The 15,427-nt window shown below is 50.2% G+C and overlaps 1 protein-coding gene across 1 annotated transcript in view; it reads right to left on the reverse strand.

The window, feature by feature from the left end:
- LOC132654159 (alanine and glycine-rich protein-like) overlaps positions 1–3,915 on the reverse strand; it is a 188,378-nt gene extending 184,463 nt beyond the window's left edge. The window contains exon 1 of the mRNA XM_060383411.1: positions 3,586–3,915. Within this exon, the coding sequence (XP_060239394.1) occupies positions 3,586–3,915 (330 nt within the window). The remainder of the gene's footprint in view (positions 1–3,585) is intronic.
- Between the last annotated feature and the right edge of the window lie 11,512 nt (positions 3,916–15,427).

Raw genomic sequence — 15,427 nt, forward strand, 5'->3', positions numbered from 1 at the left:
ACCTGCTCCATAGTATTGCTGGGAAGGCATAACAGATAAACATGAGAAAATGTATTATACAGTTGTGGACACCTGGCAGGAGCTTTATTTTTATATTTGGTGTGTGTGTGTGTGTTGTGTTTGTGGGAATCCAGGGACTCATACATGCTAAGCACATGTTCTACCATTGAGCAGCCTCCTCCGTTCCAAGACTGCTTTAAACACATTCCTTTTTTTCCTTTCTCATATCTATCTTTCCCCTTCTTTCTGCTTCTCAGGGATCTTTCTCCCCGACCCCTGCCCAGGATTGACTACATAATTTTTGGATCCAATTCAAAACAAAACAGTGAGCCTCTGCAGTTGGTAAGAACTGTAGGACTGGTGAGATGGCTCAGCAGGTAACACACACACACACACACACACACACACACACACACACACACATCTACCTCTGCCCTCTTTTCCTTTACATCAGGTTCTCTTCTACCTCCCAAACCTTTTTATTCTGCTTTTCTAGTCCCAAGGTCTCATAGGACCCCAGCCCTTTGCTTGGTTCTTGATGACCATATTCACTTAGCTGGAGAGCAGGGGGCAGAGGCAAACCAGAATTCTCCAAGATTCCAGGAAACAAGTTATTACTAAAATGCATTTTATTAATCTCAGATTCATACGGCAACTGAGGTTAACAGAAAGCAGGGGACTAAAGGGGCTAAAGTGGTTTGTATGGGATTTAACAAATGGGCGATGCTTAATTTATAGTGCTCATATTTCTCATTTCCAAAGTACACTGCTAAAAGCCCTGGGCCTCTGCTAGTTTAGTATTTCTCTTCTTGGCGGTCAGTCTGCTTGGGGGAAGCCTCTGCTGCAGATACAGGCCCTTTTCATCTGCAGTGATCCTATGTCACCCACTGACTGTGTGACCTTGCAGACAGGCCATGGTATAGATCAGATGAAAGCAAAGCCCTGTTGCGTGGAAACCCTGCTGAACCGACTTTCTCTCTGTTCCCCCAGGAAAACATCATCTTCACTCCCATCTTTGTTTCCCAAATACAGCATATAATAGGACCACTGCAGGTCCTTCTGGATTTCAGAACATGCCACAAGCCACTGCACACCCTGCTGAGATTGAGCCGCCAACAACTTCTGCTTTTCCAGATCTGGGTCTTGTCCTGGACCTACTTTAGGAGTGCTGTCTGTCTCCAAACAGTCTGCATAGCCCAGGTTTTTGCTTAGCAATCTGAGTCTGAAATACCTCCTCCAAGAACTCCCCACCAACATCCACAAGTCTCAAGCTCCTAACTCACCCATCAAGGTCCAGGTCAAAGGTCCTGTCCTCCAGGAAGCTGCCTCTGAGTTCTCTATGCAGAAGTAGTGTTCCTCCCCTCATTCCTCCCCTCCACCCCAGGTCAGCTTGCTTTTACTCTTACAGTCTTTGTGCCCTTGGCTGGCATCCACCTGCTAGTGTCTTGGAGAGGGATGAGAGCAGCCCAGGTTCTGGTGTCCCTCGTCTCTTGGGCATAACACAGTGGAGCAGTTAAAGAATGAAAAGGTCCCAATTCCACTTCTAACTAGCTGCATATGTATGGGAATACCAGCCTTGTGGCTTTGAGAGGGATAAATGGGATGCTGACCCAAAGTCTTTAGCACAGAGCAGAGCAAAAGGCAAGTGTTGAGGAAAATACTAACAGCTCTCTCTGGACACTGGCATATGAATACCGTAGGATGGACAACCCATATCCCAGTGTGGCTGGGTTTTCCTGGTTTATGCCTGGCCCTGGTGATGTTAGGGCTTACTCTCAAGTGTCTCAGTTTGGATGAGAAGCTATACACCCAGCACAGATGGCTAGGGCCAACTCTATGTTGCTTACCAATGTGTCCCTGGCACACTAAGGAGTGCTTAGCAGGTAGTTAATAAAATCAAATGTGTGAATATGTCTCCAGGTCTGAGACATGCTTGGTGCCTGTCAGGAATTACCTTGCTGGAAGCTGTGAGTGACTTTGGATATGTCTTAGGCAGGGATCAAGATGGAGTACATGACTGAGTAAGTGAGTGAGCCCTAGTCCCCACCCCCCAACCTTTGTTGCCACTGGGGAGAAAGGGATAGCCTCTCTTACTGAGGTAAGAAAGAGTAGGTCAGATGAAGGACTGAGCCTGTGCCCCCTAGAGGGGAGCAGGGGTCTGTTTTCCCCAGCACAGTAGCACCCAACTTCCTGTCCCAGTTGAGAATCAGTATTGATTTCCCCTTGGAGGCTGCAGGAAACCACAGCCCTGCTAAGCTGGCCAGTGGGTGCAGCAGGGTCCTGAGGGTGCTGGGGCTTCATTTCTACCGAACAGGAGACATAGAGACACAGGTCCAGCAGGCGCTCTTCCTACCAGTCCGTAATGACACAGGGGGAGACCACCTCAACCTAGAGGCCAGATGTGGAAGGAGGGAACCAGGCTGACAGCGTTTTCTCTCCCAATTCCGTACCCAGAAAGGAAAGATAGGAAGGGTGGATTGGTTGGTTGGTTTGTCATAGACCGTGCACTAAGCCTTGTGGCAAAAGCGAAGAATACTGGCTCAGTTAACTGTCAAAAAGGCCCGAATGAGGTAGCTATTACCATTTTGCACCGAAGGAAACTGAGCCAGAGAGAAAGGCAGTGATTTGTCAGAGTTGCAAGGCTAATAAGAAGCAGGGCATCCTGGATCCAGAACCTTCTCTCGTAGGAACCAAAGGAATCCCGATAAGAAAGCCCAGTTCCCCATCATCTCCTGGCTGTGTGACCTTGAAGCTGGCTCACCCTCTCTGGGCCTCACGTCCCTTTTCCAAGGGTAATGATCTAGGAGGCTGTGTTTCTAGAGCAACGGCCCCCCTATGGCCAAAATAGCCTTTCCTCTGCAGTGACCAGGCCCTCTGGGGTGACCAGGCCCGGGGTGAACCCAGGTGTCCGGAAACACAGTGGTCCTCCTTGAGGGCCTGAGGCAAACCTGCCCAAGGCTTTCACAAACAGCGTGTGCACTGGGGCTGAAAACCCACACTGCGGCTCTAGCGACAAACGGCTGGGGCTTCGGAGCTTTGGAGCTTCGGAGCTCTCCTTTCACCAGGTAGGGGACCCATGCAAGCTTGGGGAAGGGCAGTGGGCAGATGGAGGGCGCCCAGAAAAGGTGAGGCCGGAGATGCAGAGAGCACAGGGCGGAGAGCCCTCTGGTACACCGAGAAGCCACTTTCGGGGAGTGAAGCTCCCAGCCCCGGTCCCTGTCCACAGCTCAGAAAGCATCCCCACGCGAAGGCACCCGGCTGCAGGAGCACAGCCCCCCACCCTCCACTCCCACGACACCGAGGGTAAGGCAGGTGCAGGAGTCGGGAGATATCTGGGGAGCAGGCTGTTGGGGGTCCCCGCGCTCTGAAGGCCCCCCAGCTCCGGAAAGTTTGCGCGCCCCCTCCCCGCGCCGCGCCCGCCGTTGGCGAGTGCCCGCTCAAGGTCACCGCTGACACCGCGGACACCCCGGGCCGAGCTGCAGCCGAGGCCGCGGGGTCCTCCGGGCGACAGGGAAGAAGCCGCGGGAAAGGAAGCAGGACCCGTGCGGGCAGCGGGGAAGAGAGGCCCTGGCCCGGTCCCCTCACCTGCGCCCGCTCCCGGGCGACGATGCCACCGCCGCCGCCGCTGCCGCCGCCGCCGCTGCCGCTGCCGCTGCCGCCGCCCCTGCTGCGCGCCCGGCCCGGCCCGGCCCTGCGTCCCTGCCGCCGCCGCCTCCTCTGCGCCCCGCGCCCGCCCGCCCGAGCTCCCGCCGCCGCCGCCGCCGCCGCTGCACTGCGCTCCGCCCGCCGCTCCCTCCTCCCGCTCCCTCCTCCCCCTTCCCGCTCCCTCCGGGCCCTCCCCGAACTCGGCTCGGACAGCGCCCCCCCTCCCCATCCCCGCCCTCTCGCGCCCGGCCACTCACGCGGGTGGGCCATTGAAGACGAGTCCCTCTCCTGGAGTACCAGCTCTATCTGTCTGCCTGCCGCAGCCTTTTACCCAGACACCCCTCACTGAGAGCCCCCAAACACTCCTCTTTCCCCCACTCTGCTTGCCGGTCAGAAAGCTCCCAAGGAAACCCGTGGGTGATGTGGGGGACACAGGCTGGAGAGGGTCTGCGGGGAGGCCGGCTTTGGAGGGGATTGTCTGGGTCGACCTTGGCGGTTTTAGTCCTGAGGTCTCTGACACTCCTAGAAAGGACAATGGTTGGCCCTCAGCCTCCTTTGTGGCTCCATTAGGGCCTGGAGGAGTACAGGACAAGGGCCCCTGCCCTAGAAGCAAGTTGACAACCCCAGGCACCAGGGAAACAACCTCCCCAGCTAGGCTTCCCCTCCTTGGCGCAGGCCCCAAGTCGCAGAAAAGCTGAGCTCCTGCAGAAGCCAGGCCACTGACTCCCAGCGCCTGGGTCCTCGCCACACCATCAATTAATCATGCCCGCTTGTTTATTTATTTATTGGCTTTATAAAAAGCCAAATGCGCTCCTCGCAGGAGGCAGGCGAAGAGAAGATAGGGGCCCCCACTCGGCGGACCCAGCAGGGTAACTGACCTCCCCTGGCTCGCCTCCCAGGGTGAGGGAGGGTAACTGTGAGGAGACCCTGCAGTCCTCATGTCTGGACACCTGTTTCCAGGGGACGCTCTGGACCTTGACACCATCTGTGGGCCCAGATTCGCCAGGCCTCAGCTCTGCTGCCTTGAGGTGGAGCTGTGGTTACTTGTGTGCAGGGCTTAAGCTAGGAGGGAAGGGGGGGGGGCTGGGAGCCAGGTGGAGATCCCTTAGGTGTGACAGGTGTGTCCCAAGCTCAGCTTGGCTCAGGGCTGGCTTCTCACTGATCCGCCCTCAGCTTGGCAGGTGACACCTGTATCATCTACACCATCGTTGGACGCCCGGAGGGCATCCCTTCACCAATGCCACACGCATCCATCCCAGCTGAAGGCGCTGTGGGCAGGCTGAGCAACCCAGGTGTTCCCACTCCCCAGTTAGCAGAGCCCTCTGGGGCTTCCCCAGAATCTGCTCTTAGCTCTTGCCGGTTCTATCACTTGAAGCCAGACATTGATCATGCTAATCCTGCTCCAAAGCCTTGTGTAGCTCCCTACGTGCTGGTGAGTTGTATGTCAACTTCTTCACACAGGCTAGAGTCATCAGAGAGCAGAGGATCTCAACTGAGAAAAGATCTGGCTCTAGGCAAGCCTGCAGAGCATTTTCTTTATTAGTGATTGCTGGGGGAGGGCCCAGCCCATTGTGGGTGGGGCCAGCCCTGAACTGGTGGTCCTGAGCTCTGTAAGAAGGCAGGCTGAGCAAGCCATGAGACACATGTCATGAAGAGCAAGCCGGTGAGTAGTATTCCTCCATGCTTCTGCATCGGCTTGTGCCTCCTGCTTCCTGTCCTGCTTGAGTTACTGTCTTGACTTCCTTCCATGATGAAAAGTGTAAGCCAAATAAACCCTTTCCTCCCTCAGTTGCTTTTGGTCATGGTATTCACAGCTACAGTAATCTTAACCAAGCCCAGAAGCCTCAGAGCCTCAGGACTCCACTCAATGCCTTCCCACACTTCTCTGTTAGGTCTCAATGCCCCTTTCCATGTATATCCAGCTCTCTGCCATGCGGTCCTTCTTTGAAACATCTTTTCCTCTCTGGAGCAGTCTCTCCTGAGTCAGAGTGTCAAAGCATGGGCTTAGCAGCCATCTCTTATACAATCTCCAGGAACCAGCAGGCAAGTCGGAAAGAGACAAAAAAGGGAACTCATGCCTCTGATCCCAGCACTTGAGAGGCTGAGGTAGAAGGACTGCTAAGAGTTGGAGGCCAGCCTGGGCTACAAAGTTTCATACTAGCCTGGGCTACGTAGTGATACTTTGTCTTAGGAAACAAAGTCAGGATGCAAGAGGTAGAGTGGTGGCTTACAGTTCCATGAGGCCTGGGGCAAGATCTCAGCCTCTGAATCCAGGGCTTCGTCTGTTAAAAGAATGACACATTCCTTGGCTTCATTTGACGAGCATTCGGCCACAGCTCTTCCTGAGTGCCGAGTGTGTACTAAGGTGCTGGAATTTCCCAAGATGATCAGGTAGGTACAACGGACACAGGGAGGGCAGCCTCAAATGCCTGTGAGGACCCCGGGTGACTCCTCTCTGTTCTGGACTCTGCCTATGAGGGAAAGCCATGCTGCCTTCGAGGCGAACAGCAGCACCAGGTGCTGGCTGCAGGAAGGCCATCAGGCTCACTGAAGACTGTGGCATCTGGAGCTGCATACCATGGACCTCCACTCGGCTATGGCCAAGCACAGACAGGAACCCAGACAGCGAGCTTCGTGTTCACAAGAGAAGCCAGGCACTTGATTTTTTTTTATATGAGCATTCTTGATCTTTACATGCCATCAACAAATTTCAAAATGTGTAACTCTAAGGGTACCAAAGAACACAGCTGTGGTGAGTGTGGGGCCCTCAGGCCGGCAGCTTGTGACAGGAGGCAGATCAGTGCTGGGTACTGACATCCTAGACACATATACTCTCTCCTCTCTGGTCTTGCCCATTTCAGAGGCACAAAGGGATCATGTGAGTGCCAGGAAGGAAACACCTCACTTCTTTGATAGATGGCAACCAGCTGAGGGTCTTGGGGGGAGACTCCTGGGCAGGGCTGGGTCCTTTTCCACTGCATGAAGACCTGGATCGAAAGGAGTCAGTGGTCCTTGCCGAGCCTCAGCTTTCTCAGCTGGGAGGGGACTGGGCAGGGAGAGGGTGCAGAGCTGTCAAAGGTTACTTGAGGTGACCATGGTGGGAACTGAGGACTAAGGAGGCTCCACGGTTGCCGCAGCCCATCTGGTAAAGAGGAAGTGCGCCAATCTGGACGCCCCGCAGAAGTCTCACTCCACTAAAAATAGGGCCCTGACAGACTCCTGAAAGTTGGAGAGTTCTTGGGAGATGGAGCTGGAAGGCAGGAGGGAAATGGCTGCTCCTGTCTGCAGGACCGGGAAGAAGAGAGAGGAGTAGACACACTCAGGGTGAGCTGAGTGTCCAGCGTCCTGGCTCCCTGAAAAGGAGAGGAAGATGGGCCCAGTGCTTGTGTGCTGGAGAAAAATATGCTCCCAAGAGGGAAAGCTCCCCCTTGTGCTTCTGTTATGCCGGAATTAAAGCTGCCGTTAAAGTTTCCCCTCAATGCCCACGTGTTACTGTTTTAGTCGAATGAGATAAGTAACTGCAGAGGCACAAAATAATAACCCTACTATGGGCCTGAGGAGAAGGCTTGATGGATAAAGCACTTACCATGCAAACACAAGAACCTGAGTTTAAATCCTAGAGCCCGTTTTAAGCCAGGTGCAGTAGCGCACATCTGTAATGGGGGAGTGTCTCAGATACCAGCTAGCCTGGCATATGCAGATAACTGAGAGAACAAGAGCAGAGAGAGAGAGAGAGAGAGAGAGAGAGAGAGAGACTCAACAATGTGGAAGGTAAAGAAAGACACCTGGGATTGTCTGACTTCCACACTTGTGCATATGCACACACAGAGATACAAACACAAACATGAACACACACACAAATATACATACACAAAACATGAACACACGCATACACACACATGAAAATAATACTAAGCAAAAAAGCACAAGGTACCCTAATGAATGGATGTCAGGTTCTCAGGGGATGGGGCTCACCTTTCACAGCACACTCTTTACTTCACTTACCTGGAGAACTTGCTACCAGGACACACAGGTAACTAAAGTTCTAGGCCTGTGGCTGGGTCTCTGATTGGGACTCAGGGGGTGAGGGTAGGGAGGCTGGAAAGGTGCTCTCCACACCTCGCCCTGTCTTGAAGAACTCCAGACAATCTGGCTTGTGGGCTAAATGTGCGTTTGTTGAGTCGGGGTAAAGGGATTTACAAAACAGGCCTTGCCCTTTAAGGGATTTTTGAGGGCAGGAAAAAAAGCCACTCAAATATAAGGCAGGATGACATATTCACAGCACCAAATGCCACCACCAAAGATGGAACAGAGAGAGGGACATTTCACCCCGTACATTTCAGAACTGGGAGGATATTTTATGGGCATGATATTTGCTTGGTTCCCGTGTGTGTGTGTGTGTGTGTGTGTGTGTGTGTGTGTGTGTGCATGTATGTGCATGTAGCACACAAAAAGTGGAAGGCTATATACACACATCAAGTGGCGAGGAAGCCAGTTAATTCTGAAGAACAATTCATGTCCCTGAGGAGGACTTCAGGTGGACCAGTAGGCAGGTGTACAAGAAAGACTTGCCCAGGCCAAGTGATGGACTTCCTCCAACAAGGCTGCCCCTCTGAGCCTCCCCTCTAGAAGCACCAACTGGAGACAAGTGTTCAGATCCCACTGCAGGACCCTGAGTATTTTACCCCCAGAACTCTGGGGCCTCAAACATGGCAGGCAAGCACTGCACCACCAAACTATGTCCCCAGCCCTGTCCTTCATGTGTAAGCACATCGATCCATCTCATCCACCCAGCAATTCCACAAGGCAGGTCTCACCTGCCCGCTGTCTGCTTGTCAGTCTCCCTCAGACACGGCCCCAGGGATACTGGCATCTCTGGACTGCACTCTTTCCTCGGCTTCAGCTGATGGGAATCAGTAGGTGGTAATGAACTGAAGGCTGTACGCCATAGTCTGTACACACCTCAGTAGCTGTTCCAACCTTCTATCCCTCTCCAAAAAGAACTCCTTTCCCCCATGGGTTTCACTGGAAAGTACTCCTCCCATAAAATTCACATACAAGAGGGGACAGGGAGAAGCAGGAGAAGGCCTTTGCCAGTTATTCATCTAACAGAGGATTAGTAACCACAGTAAAGAAAGAACTCAAAGACTTAACAAGATTCTTCTAATAATCCAATCAGTAAGTAGGCAGATACACTGAACAGCTACAGCTGAAACAAAGGGGTAAAAATGATAAAAAAAAAAAATTACATGAAAACATGGTATCCTTAAGCCATCAGAGAAAGGCAAATCAAAACGGCACTGAAATTTTACCTCATCCAATGAGAAAAGTTACGATGAAAGAGACAAGTAACAAATGCTGTGAGTCTGTGGAGAATGTGAACCCTTACAGATTATTGGTGGATATGTAGATTGCCATAGCTTCCATGGAAGTCAGTAGGGAGCTTCCTCAAAAAACCAAAAATAGAACCACCATATGACATAGCCATGCCACTCCCGGGAATATAACTAAAGGAAATGAGGTCAGCCTACAAAGGAGACATCTGCACATGCATGTTCATTATAGTATGATTTACAACAGCCTAGATATTGGGTCAGCCTAGGTGTCCACCTACAAATCAAATGGATGAGGAAAATATCTTTCTCTCTCTCTCTCTTTGTTCTGTCTCTCTGTGCGTGTGTGTAATGGTTTATTGAGTCATAAAGAATATTGACATTCTGTTTTCTGCAGCAAAGGGCATGCAATGGAAGTCATCATGTTCAGCAAAACAAGACAGATGCAGAAAGACAGGACCATGTGTTTTCTCTCATAGGTGGACAATTAAAAAAATGAAATAATGAAGAGGCTGACACATACTTGTGATCTCTGAGCTTGCAATGCAGAGGCAGGAAGATCACCATGAGCTCCAGTCTGGCCTGGGATACCTGCTGAGCTCAAAGCCAACATGATGTCAAATTCTATACTGTGAGACCCTGTTTCATTTATTAAACACACACAGAGACAGAACAACAAAAGTTAAAAATGAAGCTGAAGGAGAAGATGAAAAGTAGGGGAAGGAGAAAGAAAGGGAGGAGGAGGGAGAGGGGGTGGAGGGGAAGAGGAGGAAGGGGAAAGTAGAAAAGAACTGAGCATAGGGGAAGAAATGTCAGGCCTGAGAAAGAGCTCAGTATGGGAGGGGATAGAGAGGCCAACAGCATGTAGGGAAAGCATGATCAAAACATGTTATACATGATAAGGAAATGCCACCGTGAAACTTGTTAATTTTTACAATTAATATGTCAATCCTTATCATAATGAAAATAAACCAGTTCCTAAACCAGACCTTGCTTCCAGAGAGCCACATGACTAATCATCATTCATCCCCATTTTACAGTTTTACAGATAATGTCTCTGCACTAAACAGCGAGCCAGCTGGATGTTGGCTGCCCCAGAACAGTTTTTCTGAGAGGGCAAAGTAGCAGGAACAAAGAGTGTGTCCACCAGAGGCAACCTGTGATAGAGGAGAAGGTATGGAGGGTGAGGGTGAAGGGGGCTAGGTGGACATAGCTGAGGGACCCATGCTGAGGATTCACCCATCTGTTTGCTTTCTGTGAACGCATGACCACCATGGTGAGTGGGCCCTTGTGTGTGGACAGGACTCAAAGATGTGTAGGCCAATGTGGTTCCCTCAAGCTGGGACTTGGAAAGGGAAAAGAAAGGAACAGCCCCACAAGGCTCAGGGTTGCACCAAAGCCAAATACTTAGGAAAGCAGGCCCAGGCCATTGTAGCAAGAGGGTCCACACAAGCAGATTCAGAGGAAGAAAGACAGAAATGGGGACCATGCATAGAACAGATATCCACGAGGGAGAATTACCTGTACACTGACTGTAGACCAGCAAGCTGTGGAAGAATGATTCCAGGCTTCGGAGACCTTTTCTTTAGAGAGACTACGCATGAAGGTAAGATTAACAAGGCCACCCCACACTAAGTCTGAGGATGCAGTCCCTCAGGTTCAGATGGGGCAATCTCATGGAGCTCAAGAGCCACACCCTTGTCAAGGAATGCTGGGGATTCAGGCTGTGGCTCTGTTTGCCAGGCTGATGGTAGGAGATACAGTCACTTCAGGGACTACACAAAATGCTGGGCACAGTTCGTCGGTCACTAAGGGGCCAGCTGTGACTGGAGGGGAGCAAGAGGAGGCTGAATAGGGCCACCTAAGAGCAACCTGCAGCTCCCCCCATCCCCAAGAGCATGGCTATGTCAGGGCTTTACCCTCACTGGCTCTGCTGGCTGAGAAGGTGGGGACCAAGCTCTGAGCCGAGAAGTACAAGGATGAGGGAGAAGAGTTGGGGTGGAGGGTGGGGTTAGGGTCACCTACCTGCCCTGTTGACTGAGGATAGCCATGCCTTTCATTGTGGTGATGGCCAAGCATGGACAGAAGCCTAGATTGTCACTCTTTATGTTGTCGGGAGAGGCTGGACATTTGGAGTTCTGTGTGAACACTTTGATGTTTAAATGTCATCCACTAGTTTAAAAAATTCACACTTGGAGAAGACTAAACCCAATAGAGCTGTGGCAAGCCTGGGCCAGGCCAGAGCTAACATGTGGCTTATGTTGAGCCTTGAAGAATCTTAAGTCGCAGGAAGTGTGAGGATAGGGGTGGGGTATGGAGGTGGAGGGCTGCCAAGAGGAAAAGGTTTCTCTCTAGCATGTATATGGCCTTTAAATGTCATCTTGGTGAAGAGGCAGCAGCTTTTGGGAGTGCGACTCTGTGGCATCCCAAAACAGCACTGCCGGGGTCCTTCTTTGTCCCCTTTGCATAAAGTACAACAGCTTTTTACTGGAGGCCTTTTGTCTGGGTGTGGCTCATCCCCAAGCCAAATGCTGAGGGCAGGGCAAGGCAGTCCTTTGGGGAGTTGCTACCCCATGAGCAAGCCTCATGGTGACCTCTGGAGCTGGTGTCTGCATGCTGTAGCCTCTTCCCCGCAGAGCAACACTGAGACAGTGTTATCCATTGGTTCCCATTGGAGACTGCCCCTGCCTCATGTCCCCCTCTCCTGTGGAATCTCTGGGAAATCATCCACCAAATAAACTCTCTGCATCTCATCTCCGGTCTGTTTCTAGGAAAATCTAATCCAGAAAATCAGCCCAGCTAAGAGCTTGGACTTAGAGGTGAAGGTCCAAGTCCACCTTCCTAACCTTGGCTAGGTCCATCCCTAACCTTGGCTCAGTGGCTTCAACTTTCAGTTTCCTCTGACTGACTATGGCTTGCATCTGCAGCACTTCTGAGGTCCAGCATTGCAGACTTGGCCTCAGACTATGGTGCTACTGGGAGGTGGCAGGGCCCTTCAGAGGTGGGGCCTCTCAGGAAGAAGTTAGGGCATTAAGGAAGCAAGTATATACTATGGACAGGAAGATGTAGGCAGGGATAGACCATTCCAGGTCATTGTTTATTGAGTGCCAAGGCTAGACCATCTGAGGACATTATTTTTTTATTGAGTGCCAGTCATATGTCCCTTTTTCTTTTTAGCATTTTGTAAATATCATGTAATTCTCAGCTATTCTTTCTCTGCTTCTCAACTGGTCTGTGTCCCCCCAGGACTTGAAGTGTAAGACCCTATTGCTCAAGACAGCATGCACTTCAGAAAAAGGATTTGGAGGAATCAGGCTGGAACTGACATGGAAGCCTCTTCCCTGAGGAATGGCTCTCAAGTGTCTGAAGGAGCCATGCAAGCTGCCAAAGTTGAAAGCAATTAAAAGTCCTACCCAGATGCAAAACCTATAAACCACAACAATGACCAGCATGGCAAGATGCTCCAAGGGTGTGATAATGGCAGTCACATGTTGGGATCAAACCAATACTGTCTCATTGGACTTAAGAAGGCCCATTCAGTAGGGGGGAAAATCATACTGTAAACCCAGACAACTTCAGTGGCTAGTGAGGTCATAGATCTTACAGGAGAACCTACTACGACCATTTTCCTAAACCAGCATAATCTCTACCTGTAATCTTCTAATGGCAGAGAAATGCATCTTTCAGCCCTCATCAAAGAAGCTTTATTGTGCAGCCAAACAGAGACCATCACTGAAATCTACAACTGCTCAAAAGTAGAGAACACATGGTTATAACCTATGGTTATAAGGTTCCACACCCCAAATGGTGCATCTACAATACAACTCCTACACAAGATTCAGGGAACACCGAGGAAGAGTAGGCAGAAAGACTGTGAGCCAGAGGTCCAGGACATCTGCTGCAAGATCGTATCTTTAATATATGACAGAAGCTTCTCCATGGAATTTCAACAATATGGTCACCTAAAGGAGACCTGACCGATGGCGACAACAGTTAGCAAGCCAGTATGGATCTGGAAATTTCACGAGGCACCACCCACAGATGAATAGCTATAGGCAATTAATGCCGGCTGAGAGAAGGATGATCCCGCTGATAGGTTATCCAGTCTGAAGTAATAAGCCCTAAAAACATGTGCATATGAGCAATACTAAACGGACTCAGTAGGCTGCATTTATATATACATACTATGCTGGCTAGTTTTATGTCAGGTTGACACAAGCTAGAGTTACTGTAGAGGAGCCTCAGTTGAGATATGTCTCTCTAAGACCAGGGTTTGGGCAAGCCTGTAGGGCGTTTCCTTAATTAGTGATCGATAGGGAAGGGCTCAGCCCGTTGTGGGTAGCGTCACCCCTGAAATAGTGGTCCTGGGTTCTATATGAAAGCAGGGTGAGCAAACCAAGGGGAGCAAGCTAGGAAATAGCACTCCCCCATGCCCTCTGCATCAGCTCCTGCTTCCAGGCTCCTCCCCTGTTTGAGTTCATTGCTTTTGATGATGAACTTCGATGGGGAATTACAAGTAAAATAACCCTTTCTTCCCCAACTTGCTTTTTGTCATGGTGTTTCATCACAGCAATGACACTTACATACAACTATGACACACACATACATACATACATACATAATACATACATACATGCATACGGAAGCAACATAATAATGAAAGGTGAGACCAATAGTATAAGAGAGCCTAGGAGAGTGGGAGGAATTGCAAGGGAAGAGGAAGGGAGGAAATGATGTAAATACACAACTCGCATAGGAAATTCTCAAGTAAAATAAATATTTTAAGAAGTTGCATAGCAGCTATACCGACCTCACCTGTTTCGTGTGACAATTCTTCCATTTATGTATTTCTTCCTCTCACCACTGAGCAGTAATGATGTTCCAGGAATTGTCTCCCTAGAGACAGAGAAGAAGAAAAGATAAAAGCTTTGAGTTTCTGCATTTACATGAATAGGGAAATCAGACGTAAAGGAAGCACATGATAACAGTGATGAAAAGCTGGGAGAAAGCTGGATAAAGAAGGTCGTCAGCCAGTCAAATGAGATCGTATATACATGAGGTACATAATAAGTGCTCAATGAACTTTTGCTGATCAGTATTCATTACTGTCCCTTTCTCTCTACCATCTTCTCTGCCATTGGTTCACTGACTTAGTTAACAAGCACTCAACAGTCTCTTCTCAAGGCCAAGCCCTTTGCCAGGTTTTGGGGATACTTTGGTGGGCAAAGCAAGTGCACTTTTTCACAGTCCATGGAGAGCCAAGATACAGCCATGTTAGACGTTTGTATCCTGAAATGATTCTCCATGAAGAAAAGCTAAAATACACACAGGGCTCTGAGATGAAGCTCCTACGGTGCATGTGTAGCTGACAGAGGCTTCTCTGATAAAGGAGACAAAGCAATGTGTGGGTTAAAGACTAAATAGTAAATAGAGGTAACAAGGTTGGGAGATAAGAAGCTCCCAGGAAAAGGGTGGGGCTGACCATCAGGTGCAAAGGTCCTGTGGTAAGGGAGGACTACAAGGAAAAATTGGAAAGAAAGTCAGTGTGACTGGTGCAGAGAGAGCAAAAAAGTCTGCAGACAGGGAAGGGCAGGCAAAGGCTAGACCATCCAGATCAGTATTATTCACTGATGATCAAGGTTAGACCATTACAAGTCATTATTATGTTTTGAATGCCACTCCTATGTCCATCTCTTTTTTTTTTTTTTTTTTTTTTGAGAACTTTGCATTATCTCATACAAGCTTCAAGGAAAGTGCCTTTAGTATACACTCTACATTCAGAGAAACTGGAGCTCTGAAAAGCAATATAAATTGCCAAGATTCTTGAACTGTACGTAGGATTTGAACATGGATCTCTGGATCCAAGTCAGAACCATAACACAATCCTCTGTCTTTATCTTGAAAGTGACAGAGAACCATGCTTCACAATGCTTCTGCTGGGGGAAAAGAGGGTCAGAAGTGTACACAGCGCTTAATCTAGAGTTCTTTCAAAAACAAAGCCTGCAATGTTTTGAAAAAGACCAGCGGGGATCTTCGGAGAGTTGAAATGACCCCGTGGGCTTTCCTGAGGACCAGATGGGACACTGAAATTATTTGGGGGAGAGAAGATGCCATTCTGGGCTCTGGCAACTTCAGCATCAAGGGTGGTGCATGGGCCATTAGTGAGAGGGGGCAGGAGACAACAGGTGTGCTGGTGGGAGAGCAGGGGCCCCGGCACCGGTCCCCAAGCACAGAGGCTGGCCTCCCTGGGGTAGTTTGACCTCCAAGGAGTCAGTGTGGCAGCTGGGAAAATGGGCAGGGGGCGTTGACTCACCAGGCTAAGGTCACCCTGCTGGAGGGTGCCACAGGGCAGCCCTCCCTGCTAAGAAGGAGAACAGGAGCCTAGCGAGGCCTGGAAACGATTCCTCATGGTGTGAACTGCCACAGTGTGGGGTTTTCATTTTCTTCCC

The sequence above is a fragment of the Meriones unguiculatus genome, chromosome 5, assembly GCF_030254825.1.
Source record: "Meriones unguiculatus strain TT.TT164.6M chromosome 5, Bangor_MerUng_6.1, whole genome shotgun sequence".
Taxonomy (NCBI): Eukaryota; Metazoa; Chordata; class Mammalia; order Rodentia; family Muridae; genus Meriones; species Meriones unguiculatus.